The 23346-nt window shown below is 36.3% G+C and overlaps 3 protein-coding genes across 4 annotated transcripts; 2 read left to right on the top strand and 1 right to left on the bottom strand.

Annotated features, from left to right (window-relative positions):
- The first annotated feature begins 219 nt into the window (after positions 1–219).
- On the top strand, positions 220–7224 carry LOC130935357 (uncharacterized). Its single transcript, XM_057865062.1, has 12 exons — positions 220–2714; positions 2824–3060; positions 3158–3287; positions 3456–3608; positions 3762–4000; positions 4106–4175; positions 4721–4927; positions 5089–5321; positions 5844–5922; positions 6046–6186; positions 6466–6781; positions 6867–7224. Exons 1-11 carry the CDS (start codon positions 313–315, stop codon positions 6664–6666), a joined length of 4092 nt encoding a protein of 1363 aa, XP_057721045.1. The 5' UTR covers positions 220–312; the 3' UTR covers positions 6667–6781; positions 6867–7224.
- A 1847-nt stretch (positions 7225–9071) lies between these two features.
- LOC130935558 (chromatin-remodeling ATPase INO80-like) lies at positions 9072–19695 on the top strand. 2 transcript variants are annotated; one of them, XM_057865353.1, is made up of 23 exons: positions 9072–9371; positions 9646–9733; positions 9945–10341; positions 10442–10868; positions 10963–11163; positions 11279–11389; positions 11966–12384; positions 12532–12640; positions 12728–12808; positions 12888–13060; positions 13377–13502; positions 13732–13893; positions 13984–14041; positions 14670–14900; positions 15072–15218; positions 15702–16250; positions 16336–16590; positions 16696–16803; positions 17228–17322; positions 17431–17587; positions 18197–18394; positions 18533–18691; positions 19133–19695. In XM_057865353.1, the coding sequence occupies exons 1-23, from the start codon at positions 9312–9314 to the stop codon at positions 19409–19411; spliced, it is 4590 nt and encodes a 1529-aa protein (XP_057721336.1). In that variant the 5' UTR covers positions 9072–9311; the 3' UTR covers positions 19412–19695. The 2 variants fall into 2 exon arrangements, with proteins under 2 accessions (XP_057721336.1, XP_057721337.1); XM_057865354.1 differs by having other exon boundaries at positions 9948–10341.
- Positions 19696–19795: 100 nt separating this feature from the next.
- LOC130935559 (S-formylglutathione hydrolase) lies at positions 19796–23055 on the bottom strand. The gene is made up of 7 exons (XM_057865356.1): positions 22845–23055; positions 22630–22747; positions 22146–22193; positions 21530–21726; positions 20518–20616; positions 20365–20430; positions 19796–20237 (listed from the first exon to the last, which is right to left on the bottom strand). Exons 1-7 carry the CDS (start codon positions 22992–22994, stop codon positions 20055–20057), a joined length of 861 nt encoding a protein of 286 aa, XP_057721339.1. The 5' UTR covers positions 22995–23055; the 3' UTR covers positions 19796–20054.
- Between the last annotated feature and the right edge of the window lie 291 nt (positions 23056–23346).

Raw genomic sequence — 23346 nt, forward strand, 5'->3', positions numbered from 1 at the left:
GATATGTTCAATTTTTAACCATTCTCTCAGTATTCGAAATGAATAAAATACACATTTTTATAAATACCTTACATCTTATGTATTTTCTAATTTACATATTTATTTAATTTAAATAAAAAAATTCGAAATTTTATGGATTGAAACGGTTGCTTACTCTTAATTAATATCATACTTTATATTAATCCGAAAATTTTATTCGGTTGGTTGGTGGATTAAGGAGTGTCGGAAATTGAACGTTCGAGTTTTCGACCACGCACAACATTACACAACGCAATTTCAAAAAACCCTACTCCCCCATTTTCACCGCCTCAAATGTCCCCGGCGGTGGTGCATCTCCGATCTCCGATCACCTCCTCCGCCTTTCAAACCACCGATTCCGTTCCCGATTCCACCTCGCATTCTTCGTTCCATCATCACACTCCTTTTCCTCATTTCAACGCCGAAGCCTTAAACCCTTCCTCCGCCACCGCAACTGCTGCCCCCGCCGGAGGAGCTTCCATGTCCCGTGGGAGGACAAGGGCAAGACTCGTCAAGCAGAGGAAGAAACAATCGGCTTCTCAGCACGTGAAGCCACGTGATGCTACCCCTGGCTTCGATTCCGTTCCCTCCGATCAGGTAACCGGTAATATTAGCGACTTGAATGGTTTTTCGGTAGGTTCTGTTGGACTGGAAAGTGGTGTTAGAGCTTGTGATGGTGGTTCTTCGAACTGTTATCGCAAGCTTGGGGGCGATAGTTTTGTATTTGGTGCTACTTCAGTCAGCTCTGGTTCTGCTAGGGATTTGGGTTCCGAGCAGGGTAGAGAAAGTTCTGTAGGTTCTGTTCATGGAAGGGAGGGTGCAGCTGACAGGGAAACGGAGGTTGGGAAGAGTGATCCTGTAGAATTTGTGTTTAGTGCTACGCGGAGTGATAGGGAATCGAATTTGGGTAGGAAAACCGGTGAAAGTGCTGCAGGGGTGGGTTTTGGTGATGAAAGAAAGAGGGGATTGAATTCTGAGCTGAGGGATTGGTCGGTTAATGCTAAGGGGTTTGTTTTTTGTGCTGATCAGAATGGTTTTGTCGATAATTCCAATGCACAAAATGAGAAATCTGGCGAATCTGTTGAAAACTCAGTGTTTGGTGATGCTGGGGATAGAGAAGGTAGGGATGGAGCTGAGTGTGCAAAGCAGGATAGTTTTCGTTTTGTTTTTGGTAGCTGCAACGGTGAAGCATCGAGTTTTAAGGTGGAAAACCAGGGAAATCTTGATGGGACAAGAAATTTTGATCCTGGAATGGGTAATTTTAATTATACCAAGGCTGCAACAGATGGTAATAGTAATGTTAATGATAATAAGAAGCATGGATATGGAAGTAGTAATAATATTTCTACGGCTTATGGTGCCACTCCTGCATATAAATTAACGGATGAGATGGAGAAACTGAACATCGACCACTCTAAGGAGGCTGACGTCACTAGAGATTCTACAAATTCACATGTAAATGATAGCACTGGCTTTGTGTTTGGAGGACGTGAGAATGTTTATGACTATTTTAGTACTGGTTCAGGAACTAATGCTAATGGTCACAAGTCTTGTTCTAGTGCTGCTTCTGGGAATATTGGTGGGCAATATTTTAAAGCATGTAAACCAAATGATGTTCAAGATAGAACTGGTTGTGGCATTGCCTGTGGTTTTACAAGAGTACCTTGCACCCCTAAGCCACCCAAAGATTCAGAAGTGAATGGAGCTACTTCATCATTTTCCTCCTCATCAGTTGGTCTTGACTCCATTTCAAATAATTATACTTCTGCAGGCCATCCCTTGAGTGGCAATCATGATAAGTGCGATAATTATTTTACAAGTATTCCAGAGGCATTGAAGGAGTCTTTTATGGGATTTAAACCTCCAATGTGGGATCCTTCTGCTTTTAAAGACAACTTATTTCCAAAGTTGGATAAAAAATTAGAATCCACACAAAAGGTCAGATCATCTAAAGAAAAGGGATCAAAACATATGAGGAGAAAATTGAAGCCACATTCGTTGAATAAGAAACAAACAAGGCTGGATCCTTCGTACAAGGAAAATAGTTCATTGGAAACCCCTGATTCCTCTGGTTGCCACTCACCTATGGATTTTTCTCCCTATCAGGAAATGGCAGCAGAGGATCAAGATGTGAAAGATGAAAACTTGGCTGGTGTTGGGAGAGGAACAGATATAAATAGAACTGATCAAAGATGTGGTGGTTCTGATAATGAGCAGTTCTCATCACATTTCGGAAGTTTTCCTGTAGGTGATTTTCATTCTTCTGGTCCTGAAGTAGTCTGGCCTACTTTGAAAACCCAGCAATTTAGTAGTAATGCATTTGATTCTGGGGTTGACTATAGCTCAATCAATGAAAGGCAAAAAGATGATCTATTTTGCTCTGTTCATGATCTGGGTGATTCGAAGGAGAAAGATTTTGCATTTTCTGCATCATCTACTGTAGCGGGTACTTCTTCACCATTAAAGCGTAAACAGAAGAAAAAATTTAGGAGCAAAATCGGCTGCAATTCATTTGTCATCTCTCCTAAACCAAATGGAAAGTTTGGATCTTCTGTGCAATTTTCACCACTAACCACTTCCAACATGCCATCACATTTTGATGGGATGGATAGATCTCAAGTCAATCATCTGTTCAAGGAAGGGGATTTTGCATCGTCAGTTACAATCCATGAAGCCTGTGAAAAGTGGAGGCTCAGGTGCTGATCATAAAAATTTGTCTTTTGATATTTGATTATGCTTATTTTTGCTAGATGTTGTGAAATTGGCATTCTTTATTTATAGCGTGCAATCATGATTTTTATCTAGGGGGAACAAATCCTACAAGGATGGAGATCTTTCTAAAGCTGAGGAATTCTACACACTGGGGATAAATTCTGTTCCAACAAGTGAATCAGGATGCCAGATCAAACCGCTTTTACTTTGTTATAGCAACCGGGCAGCAACACGCATGAGTCTTGGAAGGATTAGGGAAGCTCTAGGGGATTGCAAGATGGCTTCTGCTCTGGACCCAACCTTTTTGAAAGTACAGATGAGAACTGCTAAGTAAGGATTTTGTTTGTAGTGACATTATTTTCGATTACAAAATATTGTGCTTTAGTGTTTCCCACCTCAACTAATAGAATGTAATTTTCTTCTCCAGCTGTCACCTTTTGTTGGGAGAAATAGAAAATGCTATGCAGTGTTTTAGTAAGTGTATGGACTCAGGTAATGCTATTTGTTTAGATCGGAGAGTTGTAGTAGAAGCAGCTGAAGGTTTACAAAAGGCTCAGGTATTTCAATGATTTCTTTTACAAGAGTGGCAAAGTTTTGTCATTTTATCTTGAGGCATTGTATGAAATATTTAAATTTGCATGTTATTGATTGTTTCTTTTTGAGGTAAATTTGTTGGTGTAAATGGTTCGGTAAGATGTCTGACAAGTGTCATTTGGTTTTTGCAGAAAGTGGTTGAGTGTTCAAACAATGCTGCCAAACATTTGAAGGAAAGGACTTCTGATGCAGCTGAGACTGCTTTAGAACTACTTACAAAGGCATTGTCAATAAGTTCATATTCAGAAAGATTGCTTTCACTGAAGGCAGAGGCTTTATTTTTGGTATGTTCTATTCTAATTCTTTTTTTTTTTTCAACACTTAAACTCATCTTTATGGATTCTTTTTCTTCCTCGTTGTTGTTCCATTAATTTGCTTTATATATTATATATTATTGCTTATAATAAGGGCTGTTTATTTATGGTGACATCTTGCAGCTGCAAAGATATGGTGAAGCAATTCAGCTTTGTGAACAGAGTCAGTGTCTTGCAGAAAAGAATTTTGACATGGCAAATAGCAGCACAGACAATTTAAATATTTCCACATCTGATAGTTACGCATCTGTAAAATTGTGGAGGTCATCTCTGATATCCAAGTGTTACTTTCACTTGGGACGGCTTGAGACATCACTTAATATTCTTGAGAAATTGCAGCAAGTTGGGTCTGTCAATGACAAGTAATTCATTTATTTTCAAACAATGCTAGTGTTCTTTTTCCATTTAAATCTAGATGTTTTATCTTTTTTCAAATGCTAGATATGTTTTATGCCTCAACCATGCAGATGTGTCATTCATGAAATCAGAGAGTTACTGTCATTAGCTGCTACTATAAGAGAACTTCTAGATCAGAAGGTAATTTCAAGGCATTCATATAATCATCTTTTCTAATTAGTGCTTGAATGGTAATGCTATTATGTCTTGGTAGTCCTTGTGTCTGGTCTTGTGTCATGCATGTACACTGCAAACTATTTTATGTCCTTTCTATGTATTTTAGAAAGTCAATGACATGTGCTAATAAAATATTCCATTTATTCAATTATTCATTAATTTACAACCACCTAGTGGGATAAGACTTTGTTGTTGTATTTCATTAATTTACAACAAGGCCTGCATGAGAAAAAACATCCTAATAAAGTATCATTATGTAATTTTGTGATGGAAAAGTATTTGAACAACTGGAAAAGTGGAAAAGGCTCTTTAAAGTTCCTTTTGAACCTATGATATGACTTAAGATTGGATTCACTGAGGTTCATATGTGACTCTGTGAGAATAAGTAGGTTGTTAGCATCTTACTCTTCATTTGAACCATTTTATGTTTATAGTTTTCTATTATTTCTTTGAAACACTAAAGTTATTCTTGGTGTATGTGTGTTGACCTATATTAATTTTAACAACAGAGAGCTGGAAATGAAAACTTTAAATTGGGAAAGTATACAGAAGCTGTGGAGCATTACACTTCTGCCATATCTAGCAATATCAAATCACGGCCTTTTGTGGCTATATGTTTTGGCAACCGTGCTGCTGCTTATCAGGCATTGGGCCAAATTGCTGATGCCATTGCAGACTGCAGCATGGCTATAGCCCTTGATACAAATTATGTGAAGGTATGCTTTTCTGAATACCTGCTATTACGAGAACTCGTGAATACATGTATTTGGAATTTTGAATTTTCGCTCTGGATTAGTTTTGTGGAGTATGATAGCTTCTTGCTGGCCTCTAATTGTGAAAAAGAAGGGGAGGGCTGTACTGATTGCTCCTTTTGTAGGCAATTTCAAGAAGGGCCACCTTGCATGAGATGGTACGAGATTATGAGCACGCAGCTTGTGACCTGAGGAAACTAATATCTGTTCTTGAATCTCAATCTAATCAAAAGGCTAACCAGTCTGATTCACCAAGTGGATCACCTGCCGTGAAAGAATTAAGGCAAGCTCATCAACGCCTGAGTTCAGTGGAAGATCAAGCCAAAAGGGGATTACCTTTAGACTTTTACCTCATTCTGTAAGTTCTTTATTCAATAGCAATTTTGGTGGCAAAAGTTACACAAATGTGTCACAGACCCATTACCCCCTATTTGTGTCATCCATCTGTAAAGTGCACATACTTGAGAATCTCAGTTGATGGTAGTATGATTAGACATAGAGCATGTTTAGCAATATTCAAAAACAACTTAGTTTTATTATGGGAAAAAAGCTGTTTTAAAATAATGTATGATGTTTGGCAAAAGTTTAGAAAAATATTAGAATCAAAAGCTAGTAATTTTAAGGAAAAGTATACTCTATACCTTCAACGTTTAAGGATGGTTTCAATTTCACCCTTAAGTATATTTTATTTCATTAAGAGTAAAATTGAAACTATCTTCAAACATTGAGGATATAAAGTATACTTTTCCCTAATTTTAATCTAATAAATAGCTTATAAACAATAACTCATGGGAACTTGGCTGATTTTTCATCTATTGATAATAATTGATTATTTAGAACCGTCAAATCTAAATTATGTTCTTTACAATGTCAAAACCAGAGGAACCAAACCAGCTGATACAGCAAATGACATCAAGAAGGCATACCACAAGGCCGCTCTCAAACATCATCCAGACAAGGTATCACTCTTTGTTTCTGCATTATTATTTCCTCTTCAATTACTTCTTTTTTTAACCTTTCATTTAGTTTTTAAAATTATGTAGGAAAGTTCAATATATGAATGTTTTTGGTTTGTGATCCAGGCTGGCCAGTTTCTGGCAAGAAGTGAAATTGGAGATGAAGGCCAGGCGTGGAAGGAGATTTTACAGGAGGTGCACAAGGATGCCGATAGGCTTTTTAAAATGATTGGAGAGGCATATACTGTGCTTTCAGACTCTCAGAAGGTTACACGCATGACCTTTTTGTCTAGTTAATGCATTTGCTTGCATCGTTAACGTCAGCTTGAGAAGGAGATATTTTCAATTCTTAAAATCTTCAAAAAAAACTTCTTCCTTTGTTTAGCATATAGGATGTTTAGGATTATCTGTTACAAGAATAAATTATTTTTCTCGGAAAATCGTTCACTGCTTTAGACTTAGTTTAGTTCAATAATTGTTCATTAAGCTTCTTATGTTTGTTATTAATATTAAACACTGATAAGCTCTTGTTTTCATTGATTATAGCGTTCGGAGTATGATCTGGAAGAGGAGCTGAGGACACTTTCTAAGCAGAGTAACAGAGGCGGCACATGCAGGAGATCAACGGATTCTAATGGGTATGGAAGAGCCGCTGATGGTTATAGGTCTCCCTCTGACAGATCTTATTACAGACGAAATGGACGGGATCATTGGAGGACATACGGGCACTCGTATTCTCGGTGGTAAGAAGACGCACAACAGAGGCATTGGCGTTCCATTGATGATACTATTGATAGCGACGTTCCGCTTCATTTTTGATGGACCTAAGCTGCATCATAGTGGCTTAGAACCACCTTTGCAGGTAACTGTTACTCCTATGTTTGGTCCAGTTGAAAGTTATCCTGGCCGTTACTGATTTCTTTTTGGTCTTGTGTGGTGTGTTCTAGGCCATTACAGTATGATATTTTTTGGGTCTTACTCAGGCCATTAAATGAAATAAGATAGTAGATATTTTTGCAAGCTTGAGACATAGCAATTATATACCCTCCGAGCTACAGGCCTACAGCTAAAGGTTCAAGAAAGTGAAGAGAAGTTAAGCATTGCTGCTGTGCTCGCTTCATGTGTGGAGTGTAATAGACAGATTACTTTTGTACTAGTGTTTGGTCAGGTTTGAAGATGTTAAATTGTTAATAGGAAGTTGACTGACCTCGAAAAAGAAATTCAAAAAATTATTTTACCCAATACATGTTTCTACTCCTTGGCAAAGTTGAAACTCTATACCAAGCCACATTACCTTGCTGGATACTAATTGGCAGATAACCTATTATTTATTTTTTATTTTTTATAATAATGCTATATTAGCCTCTAGAATAGACTAGTATACAAAACATCAAAAAATAAAGGGAAAGGCATATATAATGTGTATTCATATGTCTAATCATACCGCTCTCTTTTGTTTTTGTGTGGTTGTTTTGTATATAAGATAAGATTGTTTTCATAGTATTATTGACTTATTGAATTTTAATAATCTGCTTTCATTTTTGGACATATAGACGGGGAGCAACTTCTACCGTCCAAAAATGCAAGAACTCCCATCAAATGCCAAATAGATTTGCCCAACAAATCAAAAGTCTTAACTAACAAGAAATCCAAACCAACTAGATGGCACACAAAACCGTTAAGTTGAATCTAAAGTTTTGTTAAAGAAGTGCGTGAGATTTACACCTTTATAACCCTAGATCAACGATTTTGAATTGTATGGATGATACAATTGTTATTGATGTTCACCATTTTTGCAGAGTAAGGAATATAACGTTTGAAAATCATTTTACAATCAATCATACTATATATAGACATCATAAATTAACCGTGTAAGTCATTTTGATCATTAATTTTAACTAAGTTTATCCAATAGCTTATTGGCATAATGAAAAATAACTGAAGAGACGGAGAAGTCATATAAAAAGAAGAAAAAAAAAAGACTTGTGAATAAGTTATTTTTGTAATGAGATTTAATTAAAGTATTTTTTTTTTGCATTTTCTCAATTTTCTTCCATTGATTTTTATTGTGACAATAAACTATTGGGTCGATTTTTATTGTGACAATAAATTATTGGGTCAACTTAGTTAAATTTAGTTATCAAAATTACTTTTGGTTATATAGCATCACTGTTTTATTTGTTATTATAATTACTTAATTAGCATTCTTTAATTTTCTGAGCCACAAATCACGTACTAGTGTTTTACTACTTTCTAATCAAATTAATGAAAACCCATTTGCATCTTCTACAAGGAAGAGAAAAATTTATGAGGGAAAAGTATTGTTCTTCATTTTTTTGAAATAATCCAATCATTCACAAAAATCTTTTTCCTTTTTTTTTTGGGTAGAATCTATAACTCTTTTAACGATTATTTGAGACTTTATAAAGTATAATATTATATTTATGTCATAGTATCATAATATTATATTTATTTAATTTTATTAATGCCATTATTCGGAGATTGTGATTTTGAGTAAACTACTCAAATTTGAGTTTTATAAAAAAAATGACTAATCTAATTTTATTTTGAATTAAATTTCTTTCAAATGAGATATTTTTTTTTTTCTAAAATTAGGAGTGAGTTTCGAACCCGAAATTTATGGGTAAAAATGAGAAGACTAATGTCATTTAAGATATAGTTCATTGGCTTCAAATGAGATAGTTGATAAAATAAGAAAATAAGTGTTTAACCACTTTTAAATTAAAATAATAATAATTCACACCTTTACTTTATCAAATATATTAATCAGTGAAAACTTAGATACAATTAATTTTATGTGAAATTAATTTATGAGAATCGTTTGATGATAATTTAGTCAAATTTGTTAAATTATTTAAAAATTCTCAGTTATCAACTTCACATAAAGTTAAATGTACCTGAGTTTCCACCATTTGTTCCTATTATTGCTATTCTGCTTTACTTAAAAATAATTAAATACAACTTTTTGAAATAATAATAATAAATATAATTTTGATAGTTCAACTAAATTATAAAATATCATAATTTAATTAATCTTATTATCTCTTTTGTAACTAACTTGTGATTCTCTTTCTATCTCTTCCCGCGCCTACACTGCAAATACCTTCTGATGACTATCAACAAAACTAACGAGTTATTCCCTGCAGCGCACGCTAACATAAGTGTCACCTACCTAGCGCACGTTAGCCGACACCAATGCTTCCCTACACCGCCCTCCGTCTACCATCCTTTCTCTTTCTCCTCGCTCCCCCACCTTATCCTACGCACCCCTCCTTAGGGTTCTTCTTCTTCTCTTTCTCTTCCTCTTTCTTCATGCTTCGTCGGAGAGTTAGGGTTTTCTCACTTCAGACTTCATAGTTGCTTCACAGCACATGGATCACAGAACAAAGTCGAAGGACTCGCTCAACTACTCTACTCTCTTCAATCTCGAGGTTCGTTGCATTTCGCTCTCCCGAGCTTTTTCTTTCTTCGTTTTTCGTTTGATTCCGCTTGTTCTTCAAAAGCAGTGTGTTTCTTCGGACCTTTGATGTCTGGGATGGGATTTATCAAACTGGAAATTCTACCCGGCTTTTTCTCCCCGGGTGATTTAGGTTGAATTGTTAATTACGTTTTTAGGTAGAAAGAGAAAAAAAAATTCAAGGCCTTGTTATGGTTGTTTGTTAATTTTTTTATTGTTTTTCTATTTCTGATTGCATTGTTTTGTAGTCTTTGATGAACTTTCAACTTCCAGAACAAGATGATGATTTCGATTATTACGAAAATAGTAGTCAGGATGAGAGCAGAGATAGCCAAGGTAAGCGTTATTCAATTTCCTTTTATTCCCTCTTTTAACTTCGTTGTTTATTATATGTGCTTATTTTCAGCTTGAGGGGGTCTTTATTTAGTTGGATTTATATGATTGTGAATTATGGTTATATTTTGATATTACTGTTTTTGGTACTGATTTGTTGGTTTAAGAGCGTTGGATTAAAGTGTAATTTGTGTCATCGGGGTGCTTCTGTTAGTAGGTAGGGCTGTTGCAAATTACAGTAATGGGAATATGCGTGGTAAGGAGGTGAGTTCGGCGAAGAAGAGGAAGTGGTCTCAGAACGGGGACAATGAGGAAAGGAGCAGTTATTACAGGACACACGTGACGGAAGAGCGATATAGGTCGATGCTTGGAGAGCATATTCAGAAATACAAGAGGAGGTTTAATGATAACTCATCTAGTCCTGCTCAAAATCAGGTTGCTGCTCCTCTTCTCAAAAGTAGCGTGGGTTCAAAAGCTCACAAGTCAGGGAATGAACTCAGGAGAGGACTACATGCTGCAGAGACTACATCTGAGTGGATGAATGGTTCCAATTCTCAGAAAATGGGAAATTACCGTGATTCCGATCTCTTGAAGCAATATTGCCCCAATAGGTTTTGCCTTCTTTACTTTATTGCTTTCATAATGTTGGAGTATTGATATTTTGATCTAACTCATGATACAAACCACCATACCTTCTGTAAACTTCTTCAGGACAATATATGAACCTGCTTTTTTGGATATTGGGGATGGTATCACTTACAAGATTCCTCCAAGATATGATAAGTTAGCTGCATTGCTCAACCTTCCTACCTTCTCAGAGATCCATGTTCAGGATTTCTACTTAAAGGGTACCTTGGATTTGGGATCCTTGGCTGAAATGATGGCTGCTGATAAAAGATTTGGGAACAGAAACCGGATAGGCATGGGGGAAACCATACCCCACTATGAATCACTTCAGGCACGATTGAAGGTCATGTCAGCTTCTAATTCACCTCATAAGTTCAGTCTGAAAGTATCAGACTTGAACTCCTCCATTCCCGAGGGGGCTGCTGGAAATATCAAGCGATCTATTCTGTCCGAGGGTGGTGTATTGCAGATTTACTATGTGAAGGTTTTGGAGAAAGGGGACACTTATGAGGTATCTACCAAATGATACCAAGGAGTTTTTTTTTTCGTTGCTCTCTCTCTCTATACATGTTTTTCATTTAGCTTGTCTTTTTTAACTGCTTCAGATCATTGAACGAAGCCTACCCAAGAAGCAAAAGGTAAAGAAAGACCCTGCTTTGATAGAGAAGGAGGAAATGGAAAGAATTGGTAAGATTTGGGTGAACATTGTTAGAAGAGATATACCCAAGCATCAGAGGAACTTCACTGCTTTGCATCGAAAGCAGCTTGTTGATGCCAAGAGGTTTGCTGAGAACTGTCAGAGAGAGGCATGCCCTGTTCCTCCCCTTAATAGATTTTTGTGTCAGTTAGATTCTGCATTGCTTTGTGTTGTCTAATCTAGTTTATCCATCTAATCTGAAACTTCCCACCTCTCATTTTCAGGTTAGGCTGAAAGTGAGTAGATCAATTAAATGGACGCGGACTGCTGGTATACGCACCCGAAAACTTGCTAGAGACATGTTGCTATTCTGGAAGCGAATAGATAAGGAGATGGTAATTTTTTAATTCCTTGCCAAATTTTGTTGATGCTATTATGCTGGTTATTGAACTCTGAATGATGCTATATTTCAAGAAGCAATCTTCATATGTGATTATGGTGAAGTTTAGAATAATATGACAGTTACCAAATGGCTACCTCTTAGGCTCCATCTTTATTCTTGAAAACTGAAAACAAGTTTCATGCATGATGGTAGTTGATATTTGGTAGAAGTTTTTCTTAGCTTGCTTATTGTGCACATATCTGCTGTTTTATATTCTCCTGTATCAACTGGATTGTTGAAATGGTATTGCACTTTTTTGTACATGTATTTGTAATCAATTAATCTAGGTGGCATTTTGGATCGTTAGTTTTTGAGATTCAATTGAGAAGAATTGAGATTTGTTTAATAGATGTCACACTAGTATTTTGGTTATGGTTGGAAAGGGGTGGTGTTTTGGTAGACATGCAGATCAGATAATCTACATGCTCTTGGAATTGAATGTGCATATGGTCTTGCAAATGTAAATCTAAGTTGTACATTTGACTCGAATGTGGTGTAATTACTGATTTTAAAATTTCACTCCTTGCAGGCAGAAGTACGGAGACGAGAGGAGAAAGAAGCCGCTGAAGCTTTGAGGCGTGAACAGGAGCTTCGTGAAGCAAAGCGGCAGCAGCAAAGGCTGAATTTTCTTATACAGCAAACTGAGCTGTACAGTCACTTTATGCAGAACAAGTCAAGCTTGATATCAGAAGCTTTACCCATGGGTGATGAAAGTACAAATGACCAAGATCTAATTGACTCTTCAACTTTTGGGCGTAATGAGGAGGAAGATCATGAAGAGGCTGAGTTGAAGAAGGAAGCTCTGAAGGCTGCTCAAGAAGCTGTTTCCAAACAGAGAAGATTGACAAGTGCTTTTGACACTGAGTGCTTGAGGCTGCGCCAGGCTGATGAAGCTGATTTACTCCAACCAGAAGTTGCTGGAGCAAGTAATATTGATTTACAAACCCCGTAAGTCTCCCGTCTTCTCTCTCTCTCTCTCTCTCTCTCTCTCTCTCTCGTGAATTCATGTAACTCTTGTGTACCACACATAAATGCACTGCATTCTTTTTTTTTTTTTTTTTTTCTAATAGAGTTTTATGTATTGTAATATTGCAGCTCAACCATGCCAGTGGCCTCCACAGTTCGGACACCAGAATTGTTTAAAGGTGTTCTCAAAGAGTATCAGCTAAAAGGTCTTCAATGGCTAGTTAATTGTTATGAGCAGGTTGGTGAGCATTTGTAAATAAAGTGTCTTCTTTTCTTTTTTGTTTGCAAGTTTTTTTTTTACATTGGTAATTTTGTTGTCTTTCAGGGTTTAAATGGTATTCTTGCGGATGAGATGGGTCTTGGAAAGACCATTCAGGCTATGGCTTTTTTAGCCCATCTAGCTGAGGTAGCTATTCATCCTGTTGTAACTACAAGCTAATTTTTTATATTTTGTAGCTTTTTTTTGACTTGTTTCTCCTATGCAGGAGAAAAACATATGGGGACCTTTCCTGGTTGTTGCACCTGCATCTGTATTAAACAATTGGAATGAGGAACTTGAGCGCTTTTGCCCTGAACTGAAAAGACTTCCTTATTGGGGTGGGGTTGCAGAGCGGTCAGTGCTTAGGAAAAGTATTAACCCAAAGGATCTTTATCGCAGGTAATGTCAATTTCATATGCTTTTCTTTTATTGAGAAAAGAAAATTATTAATGAGAACGGAAAGAGTACGAGGGGAGAGGATAATGTTTCCTCACAAGAAGAAAGCAAAAGGAAGGCCCTAAGAAGGGTAGATGGCAGTAATATCTAAATATATGGGCTACTTGTTTAAGAAAATGAACTTATCTTTTGTTAGCCTCAGCAGATATAAAACTATTGTGTTGCCTCTTTTGTTGGATTTGTTTTTTTTTTGGGTGCTGGAAAAGTGGAAAATATTCAACCCTCTAATTACTGTGGTTACCATCCCTTCTCTTTTCAGGGAAGCCAAATTTCATGTCCTCATCACAAGCTATCAGTTATTAGTTACTGATGAGAAGTTTTTTCGTCGTGTAAAATGGCAGTACATGGTTTTAGATGAAGCCCAGGCAATTAAAAGTTCTGCCAGGTATGTTATAATCCAACACTGGGTGCATAGGTGAACTACATATTTTAACTTTTCATCATTACTGCCATTTTTCCCCTTTTGAAACTTGGTTAATTATTTTATACAGTGCCCTTTTTAGGATCCAATTGTAATGTTTTATAATTGTTTATTGTGTACTAATGAAATATTTCCATTTGCACTAACATCTGTCTTTGATCACTACTGTTTGAAAACATTATACATCTGACAGTATAAGATGGAAGACGCTCCTAAGTTTTAATTGTCGGAATCGCTTACTGCTGACTGGTACACCTATTCAGAATAATATGGCAGAGTTGTGGTCTCTTTTGCATTTCATTATGCCAACATTATTTGACAGCCATGAGCAGTTTAATGAGTGGTTTTCAAAAGGGTATGCATTCCTTAATAAATTCCTTTTCCATTTTTGCCAATATAACTAGTCTAACTTTCTTGTATGACCTATCCGGCTATCCCGTGCCAGAATTGAGAACCATGCTGAACATGGGGGTACTTTGAATGAGCACCAACTGAATAGATTGGTGAGTTTTGTTTTTCCTATTTGATATTTGTAGTAACCTTGTAAGGTGATGGCTTGAATGTATACAATATTGTTAGAAATAAAGAAGATATCATATAATATCTTCAACAAATCATAGAATATCAAGGCATATCTGTGATGATATAAATAGCATATGTGATGTGGGTTTACTTAATCATAAAATTTTATGATCATATCAATAGCTAGTGTGTTGAAATGAGGACGGTATGCTTTGGTTTTACATTTGGAGGAGCTGTTTGTAGCATTCATCATCTTCTCGCTTTTGTTGTATTCACGATGTATGCATAAGCTTATTAGTTGTGGTTCTAAAAGAGATATGACCATTAAAGTAAATAGGATGTATATATTGTGATGCTTATTTTTATTATTGCTTCAAATTATGTAAGGGTGAAGATTAGGGACAGTATTGAACTATAAAAAGTCACGGGGTTTAATTAGCTTGGGTTCACTCTGCAAAATGAAAAAATGAACCCCGTTTAATCACCCCAAAATGACAAAGAAACAATGAAACAAAATGTTGCCATTCTAATTAGCATTTTTTTTTCAACTTGGAGTTTTATCTTCTAAATCCTTTTTTACTTATATTTTATTTATTCTTCTTCTAACAGCATTCAATCCTAAAGCCGTTCATGCTGCGCCGTGTTAAAAAAGATGTAATCTCTGAGCTGACCACTAAAACTGAAGTTACAGTTCACTGCAAGTTGAGTTCTCGACAACAGGCTTTCTATCAAGCAATTAAAAACAAGATATCTCTCGCAGAACTGTTTGATAGTAATCGTGGACAGCTCAATGAGAAGAGAATTTTGAATTTAATGAACATTGTTATTCAACTAAGGAAGGTAGACAATCCAAACAAGTCAAGCTTTCTTCTCTTTGTTTTCAATTCAAGTATCTTAAAGTTTGTATTATTTTGTTAATTTTGAACTATAATATATTATGTTTCAATTGTGTGATGTTCCTTCCATCCACCAAGATTGGCCATAATAAATTTTGGTCCTTTAATATGGTAGGTTTGCAACCATCCAGAATTATTTGAAAGGAGTGAGGGAAGCACATACCTTCATTTTGGAGAGATTCCAAATTCTCTTCTACCTCCTCCATTTGGGGAGTTGGAGGATGTATACTATTCTGGGGGTCACAATCCCATTTCATACGAGGTACTATTCCTTCCACATGACTGATGTACTGTTTCGCATCATTCAATGATATTAGATAATCTGTCATTTTGTTCTAAGTTCTCCTAAGTTAGAACCAAAAGTAAAATTTTATATTGCACTTTATTCAGAGTGATGAGGTTTGTTGAAATTATAGGGTTTAGGTAGCAAAGGATAAAAAGAAAGAGAAGAGATAAAGGACACACTAGAAAATATTATCTTAAATTGATATCGTACATAATGTTCAAATACCAATTTTTCCTGTATATTTTATTAATACTACTGACTAGGTCATTGTTGTAGTATTACTAGGATGTACAAGCCCACACTAAAATATGCAATAAGAGTACTATCCCCGAGTCCTTGATTAAATAAGTAATTCAATATGGAAACTTGGTATTAGGTATCTCTACATCAGTATGTTAATGATGCCTTCTCAGTTTCTTTTTTGCTTTATTTATTTACTTGGCTTTTGTTATTTTTCAGATACCAAAACTTGTGTATCGAGAAATTATGCAGAGTTCTGAGACTCTTGGTTCAGCTGTTGGTCATGGTGTCTGCAGAGAATCTTTTCTGAAACATTTTAATATTTTTAGACCAGAAAATGTTTATCGATCTGTTTTCCCGGAAGGTATGTGTGTTAGCAGTGGAGGCTTTGGTTTTACCCATATGATGGATTTGTCTCCACAAGAGGTGGCATTTTTGGCTAATGGTTCTTTTATGGAGCGATTGTTATTTTCTATGATGAGATCGGATAAAAAATTCATCGATGAAGTTGTAGATTTTCTTGTTGAGACCATAGATGATGATGATCCAGAATGTAGTAATCTTGAGAAAGGGAAAGTGAGAGCTGTTACTCGAATGTTATTGGTGCCATCAAAATCTGAAACTCAGTTTCTTCAAAGAAGATTTCCAACTGGGCCCAGCCATGCTCCTTTTGAGGCCTTGGTAGTCTCAGATCAGGATAGACTTTTGTCAAATGCAAGGCTGCTTCACTCGGCATACACATATATCCCACGGAGTAGAGCTCCCCCAGTATGTTGTGTTTGTTTATTGTTTAGTCATAAGTTATTTTTCATCCAATATATTTTCACCAAATCATTGCTTTTTGTCTTCATAGGTTGGTGTTCACTGCTCTGATAGAAACTTTTACTATAAAATGATTGAAGAATTCCACAATCCTTGGATTAAGAGGTTGTTTGTGGGATTTGCACGTACATCTGAATGTAACGGGCCGAGAATGCCAGATTGTCATCATTTAATTGAAGAAATAGATTCTGAACTACCTGTTTCTCAGCCTGCTCTACAGTTAACACACAGTATTTTTGGGTCTTCTCCACCTATGTGGAATTTTGACCCAGCAAAGTTGTTGACTGTAAGTGTTATTTTTATCCTCCCCCTCCCTCCCTTTCATTAAGTAGCCTCCATTACCCTTAAGTTCATATGGGAAAGAAATTCTAATTTTATTATTTTCATATAGGACTCTGGGAAGCTTCAAACGCTTGATATATTATTGAGACGCTTAAGAGCTGAAAATCATCGTGTTCTTTTGTTTGCCCAGATGACTAAGATGCTGAATATTTTGGAGGTATATAGAACATTTTACAATTTTAAACCTGTTGATATTGGGTTGATTTATTTTTATAACATCTTTGAAGATATGAATACATGGATAAATGTGGATGTTGTGATATCCCTTTAATTGTGATTGCCTCCAATGTAATGCTTACATGATGCCATCTTGGAAAGTGCATTGGAAGATGCTCTCTCTCTCTCTCTCTCTCTCTGGGAAAAAAAGGGAGGGGTGGGGGGAGGGAGGGAATAATGATGTGATTTTTCATTTCACTAGGGACTGGGTTATTGTGGTATGTTTGAAAGATGAAATTTTCCTACCATATTGAGGATGTATTTACAAAGCAATGTGAACATGTAATTGTTATACCTGTCCTGGCTTCTGGAATTGAACTTAGTATTGACTCTTTCTTTAATGTTGACGGATATCCGTCTTGCAGGACTATATGAACTACAGAAAATATAGGTATTTCAGACTTGATGGATCATCTACTATACAAGATCGTAGAGACATGGTCAGAGACTTCCAGAATAGGTAAGACCATGGTTGTCGCCTTATATCTCTATTCGGTTTGACTTCTGAATGTTAGGTATATTTCATTAATGAGATCTCATTGATATTTGTAATTGATTTTTTTTGTAGGCCTGATATTTTTGTGTTCTTGTTGAGTACAAGAGCTGGTGGACTTGGCATCAACTTGACAGCTGCTGACACAGTCATATTTTACGAGAGTGATTGGAATCCAACATTAGATCTACAGGCAATGGACAGAGCTCATCGTTTGGGTCAGACAAGAGATGTTAGTTCCATCACCTATCCTTTATATATCTCTCTGATTCTTCCTTGCATATCAAGAACTGTAGTTCCTCCTCCCTGCTTTTTCCCCCTCTGAGCAGTGCTCATGTTTAATCCTACTTGTCTTCATCCATCCAAATAAAAACTAAATATAAGCATGTGGTAGTATGGAGTATGTATTGCAAATGTTGCAAGCCTAGCAGGCTCTGTTTTAGAGGAGACAAGCCAATATGCTTTTATCTATCAGATTAATTTTTTTGGGAGGAATGGTTTAGATATGATATCAAAGTTGTCTATGATCAAGTGATCCTGAATTCAACATTAGCGTTCACCTCTGTTTTAATAGCTAATTTTTTTATCGCCGCATGGGATAAAGATGGGCTTTTGCAATATCCGTGCTGCAACCAAAAGTATTCTTGAATTAGGGGGCACGTTCAAGATATAATGTTATTAATATTCCCTCATGTAACAGCTTAAACTTTTGGAATTTAAGTGTTAGCGCCTAAATCCTGCACATTTCTTGCTTTGACAGACAAAAGATTGCCCCTTCTTTTCTCAGTATTTAAATTATTTTGTACAAAAATAACTTCAGATGTACTTTTAAAATTTGTAGGTTACTGTTTACCGACTTATATGCAAAGAGACAGTTGAAGAAAAAATTCTTCATAGAGCAAGCCAGAAAAGTACTGTACAAAACCTTGTAATGACTGGGGGTTCTGTTGGTGGTGATCTTTTAGCTCCTGAGGATGTTGTTTCTTTGCTTCTAGATGATCCCCAGTTGGAGCAGAAATTAAAGGAAATTCCCCTCCAGGTTGGTTGTGAATCTGCTAAACGAAATTCATGTATTTATGATATTTTGAATACTGAATATCCTCTAGGTAACTGTGTTGAACAATAAGGAAAAAAACTAGTTCCCGAAAGCATATAAACCTTTTTCTTTTCCTGCCAGGCAAAGGATAAGCAAAAGAAAAAACAACCTGCAAGGGGCATTTTCTTAAATGAAGAAGGTGATGCATCTCTTCAAGATTTAACCAACGCTGTACCCCAGGGTACTGTGGATAATGATCTTACTGTGGACACAGAGGGTTCAAAGTCTGCTAATAAAAAGGTATCGTGATACTTCTGCAAGTGCATGAATCTCGTTTCAACTGGTTGCATCATTAAAAGCTGCATAAATGTTTAGTGTATGTTTCAAGTGTGTGTTTTTGGCAATGGAACAATCTGTTGCACAATGTATCTGAATGTGGTTGAATGCACATCTGCATACATTTTAATTAACTGTTTCTCCAGACAAGGATATTCAAATGTCCTCTGCGATACTCTGTTCTGTGGATAATTCCATCGATTAAGTATATCTGCACTGTTGCTTCCAGAATGTGAAGAGGAGAAAGATCTTGTGAAATTTCAATTAGGTTGTACTCGTATTTACTTCACGTTGAAGAGAATTTCTGTCCTTTCCCCACAAAATTGAGGGAAATCATTTAATAAAACTAAACAACATGGCAACTTTTCTAGTTTGAATTAAGTTAACAATAATGCCCATGTGCAGAGAAAAGCTGCCTCGGATAAGCAGACTTCAAGGCTGAAGAGTTCTCAGAAGATAAGTGATGTCGGTATTACAGCCATGGACGACGAATTGGATGACCTGAACACTGATCCAGTTGGCCAGAAGCCCAAGAGACCAAAAAGGTTAAAGAAGAGTGTTAATGAGAGGTTCGAAGAGGCTTCTATTGGCACGGCCACTGCCGTCACAGAGCAGACCCAATATCCACCTCCACAGGATTTCACATCCATCGTTCCTAGAGCAGAAACGAGCCTAGACCCCTAAATATGTGGTCTTGACCAAAAGCTGGGAGTTACTATTCTATTGCCCTCGTGGATTGATATATTCAGGGGACACTGGCTCTTATGCGACTGCAAGCAGTTGCAACCAAGTTGAGGAAGTTTTATAACCTAGGTTTGTATACGCTAGTGTTAAATATTTGTTGGTAATAGATATGCCCCTATTTTATCACTCACAGGGCTTTGTACAGATTGTAATATTAACCAAATTTTTGAGCCACGGCCAATATTTACTTCAATTATAATGAATATATACGGTAGTTCATTTCATGTAATATAGTCAGCTTGCTTTGGTATTTGATGGAAGGAAAGACGTCAAATTCGCTAGAATTTTTTGCAAGAAAGATGCAAATGTAACACTGACTACAGCTTTGAATAACACCGCTTATAAATTTCACATTGGATTATTATTCTTGCAAGTTGCAACTCTACGGGATAGTGGGATAGAAGATCCTCAATACTATCAAATCTTGATAACAGTAGAACAACAAAGCCGAAGACTATATATTACATTGACGACCGTAGAACTAGTTTTGAACTCGAGAGAAATGAATCTCGATCCACATTTTAATAAAAGGGATCACAAGCAAATAAAGTAAATCCAGTACAGCAGAAATAGTTCTTGATCATTACAGTGCACTAAGAGCTTTGGCATGATGCTGGATGTGATCATCTATGAAGGTCGAAATGAAAAAATATGAGTGATCATAGCCAGCTTGAAGCCGCAACTTGAGTTGAACATTAGCATTCTTGCATGCCTCCTCAAACTTGCCAGGTAGCAGTTGATCCTTCAAAAATTTGTCATCTTCCCCCTGGAAAGTGCAGCAACTAGAAGTGAGAAAAAACCAAAATGAATTCAACAAAATAATGCAGATAATTTATGCAAGGAAAAAACCCTGCCCCTTGGCAACGCTTCATTCCGGAAGGAAGTCTCTTTACCTGATCAATCAAAATGTGGCCGGGTACAGCATTAAATTTCTTTATCAGACAGGTGGCATCATACTCCTGCAGTTTTCCACTCAGCGTTATTCTAATGAAAAATCAAGACCAATATGTCAATTAAACAAAAGTCAATTTCCACTCTTAACATACCTCCCAATCAGATTTATTGTCTCCGAGATAATTTGTGAATGCCTTCTGCCCCCAAGGGCAATTTATAGGATTTACAATTGGTGCAAAAGCAGAGACTGACTGGAACAAGCATGAAAGAAATAAACACAGAAGAGAAGGAATTAAGAATCATAGTAATTGATGTGATGCTAGAAATGACAAGATAAATCTTGTCTTTGCCCAAATGGATGAACTACGGGGATCTACAAACTTAAAAGTACCAAAACCCAGCAAATATACACATTTAAACGTTTTTAACTAGTATTATCAAATGTAGAATCCTTGTCTCTCTCTATATGAACCAATTTGATACGACTATACATGAACTCCTACACTAAGCATAATTAGCAAGCCTCCAAATTGAACAGTATGGCATTGCACCATAAAGTGCATTGACTTTGAAAATGATACACTAGTTACAAATTTACAATACAATAATAGCTAGGCAACATAAAATTATGTATGTACAAATAAATCCAACAAAATAAATACCCTAATGAAAAGGTACGGAAGTTCATGTCCAGTAGCCTTGGAGGAAATTCATATTCTCACACAACCGATAGAGTGATAATATTTTACACTACTATGGTGTTTTAAGCTCCTTGGCACTTATTCGACATGACAATGATTACTTCAATTGTGAAATATGATAAGAACTTGATTGTGCAATACATAAGAGAATAACGCCCAGCCTCTAAATTAGCAATTAAATTACAACTGAATACAATGACAGGCCAGAAAAGAAGAAGAAGAAATATGATAAGAACTTGATTGTGCAATACATAAGAGAATAACGCCCAGCCTCTAAATTAGCAATTAAATTACAACTGAATACAATGACAGGCCAGAAAAGAAGAAGAAGAAGAATCTAGAGCACATCAAAACTTTCAACAGTAAGATGATCCACAATTATCATGGAGATTTCTGAGAAAGTTAGAAGTATCTCCTACTACTACATTATAATTACAAGTTTATTGTCATATAGATGCAATACCTTATATTTATCCAGATTCTTCAGGTAGATTGTTAAAGCACCATGTCCACCCATAGAGTGACCAGATATAGAAGCATTTGATGTTTCAAGCTGCGGAAAATGATCACTCAGAAGCTTCGGCAATTCTTTGACAACATAGTCATACATCCGCCAATTCTTCCACTTCTCTTGTGTAGCATTGAGATAAAACCCAGCACCTAGTATGGAATGCAAACCAAACTAGGAGAACTGCTATAAAGAAATGTAGGTGCTGCACAACTAAAGGTAGTTCCTATCTATAGACTATATCAGAAATTTTCCACATAACACTACAGTCGTACAATAAAAATGAGTTATCCTTCAATTTTTCCTTAAAAAACATAAGAAGAAGAATATACATTGCCCAATACAATAAATATAACGTGTAAATCAGTAAATCTGAACAATCACCGGTATTGTACTCCTCCAAGGGCATTAAAAAAAGATAGAAATAATAGTTTTTATGAAATTTAATAACCTCATACCAAGAAGAATCTTAAAGGCAGGCACAGCTGCAACTTTTTTAAATAGACTCGGCTTGAAGCTTATGCTGAATAACCGAAAATAAAGAGTCTCTAGGGGAAACATATGAACATACCTACACCAAAGTCCCAGCTATCTGCTTCTCCTTCTACATTTAAGCCTCCTGCATCATCATCATGATCATCATCAACAACAACAACAACTTAAATAACTCGGAACACAGAACACAGCTCTCATCTCCACAAGAAACAATCATATCATCATCATATACCGGAAATAAAAATGCGCAGAAAAGAACCCTAAGCTAGTGCTGCATTTAAATAAGTTTTCAAAAAGAACTTCAAAGACAATACTCAGCTGATGTTACAAAAATAATAATAATAATAAATAACAAACAGTTTTCAGATTCAACTTTCTTTTTTCTTTTTCTTAGCAATCTTACTCAAACCATCTACTACAATTTTTAAGATCACATATACAAAAAATAAATACATAAACGCAAGGATGGATTCCGCAAATGCAGTGAATGTAAGTCAACAATATTGATCGAAGAAGACACACAGAAGTGCATTTGAGAGTTGATCGAAAAGAAGCATTACTAGGAGAAGTATCTGGAGCAACGAGAGCGAGGCCGTGAGCGGAAGCAGCACGCTGAGCGCCCGATTTAGCGATGAAGTTCTCGTCAGTGCATGTCAGCCCCGACAACCAGTACAGAACCTTCTCGAAACCATAACGATCAATAAATCATGCAATCGCAATCGCAATCGCTATTCCAATTCCGAAGTGAAATCGAAAGAAGAATAGTAAGACTTACAGGGAATTTGGCGGAGGAAGAAGAAGAAGAAGGAGGGAAGTACACGTGGAAGGTCATGGAGCATCCAAGTGTTGGACTGAAGTGCTTGTACCTCTTGTTGTAACCGCCGAACATCTTCGAGCTGCTGATTTCGCTTGGTGCCGTTTCCATTTCCGATTCACTCTTTCTCTTCACCTCACTCTCTACTCTCTGTAAGCGTTAATAATTGAACTTGCTTTCTTCTCTCCTCAAATATCTGCAAAACGTTGTCGTTTTCCGTACCTTCTATTTTCTGGGCCGCATTGGGCCTACAAAACAGCCCAAAGGAAAATAAGATCCAGTATCTTACAATTTATATAAAAAGGTTTGGGAAGCCCAATAATGAAGGAAAAAAAAAACTAAAAACATATGGTGTTACAATACAAGTCAATTTTATAAGGAAAAATATAAGTAACGATGAAAATATTAAAAAATGTAAACAATAAATATATTGGATGTTTATTTTATTAGTGTACGAATGATT

Source organism: Arachis stenosperma, chromosome 6 (genome assembly GCF_014773155.1).
Source record: "Arachis stenosperma cultivar V10309 chromosome 6, arast.V10309.gnm1.PFL2, whole genome shotgun sequence".
Classification (NCBI taxonomy): Eukaryota; Viridiplantae; Streptophyta; class Magnoliopsida; order Fabales; family Fabaceae; genus Arachis; species Arachis stenosperma.

Excerpts from the sequence above, each read along its gene's own strand:
- LOC130935357 (XM_057865062.1), top strand. The coding sequence starts at position 313 with ATGTCCCCGGCGGTGGTGCATCTCCGATCTCCGATCACCTCCTCCGCC. Across the intron at positions 3,609-3,761 it reads AGGCAGAGGCTTTATTTTTG|CTGCAAAGATATGGTGAAGC; the intron begins GTATGTTCTATT and ends GACATCTTGCAG. Across the intron at positions 4,176-4,720 it reads GAGAACTTCTAGATCAGAAG|AGAGCTGGAAATGAAAACTT; the intron begins GTAATTTCAAGG and ends TTTTAACAACAG.
- LOC130935558 (XM_057865353.1), top strand. The coding sequence starts at position 9,312 with ATGGATCACAGAACAAAGTCGAAGGACTCGCTCAACTACTCTACTCTC. Across the intron at positions 10,869-10,962 it reads AGAAAGGGGACACTTATGAG|ATCATTGAACGAAGCCTACC; the intron begins GTATCTACCAAA and ends TAACTGCTTCAG. Across the intron at positions 16,251-16,335 it reads CACGGAGTAGAGCTCCCCCA|GTTGGTGTTCACTGCTCTGA; the intron begins GTATGTTGTGTT and ends TTGTCTTCATAG.
- LOC130935559 (XM_057865356.1), bottom strand. The coding sequence starts at position 22,994 with ATGGAAACGGCACCAAGCGAAATCAGCAGCTCGAAGATGTTCGGCGGT. Across the intron at positions 21,727-22,145 it reads TAGCTGGGACTTTGGTGTAG|GTGCTGGGTTTTATCTCAAT; the intron begins GTATGTTCATAT and ends ATTCCATACTAG. Across the intron at positions 20,431-20,517 it reads ACAATAAATCTGATTGGGAG|GAGTATGATGCCACCTGTCT; the intron begins GTATGTTAAGAG and ends GGAAAACTGCAG.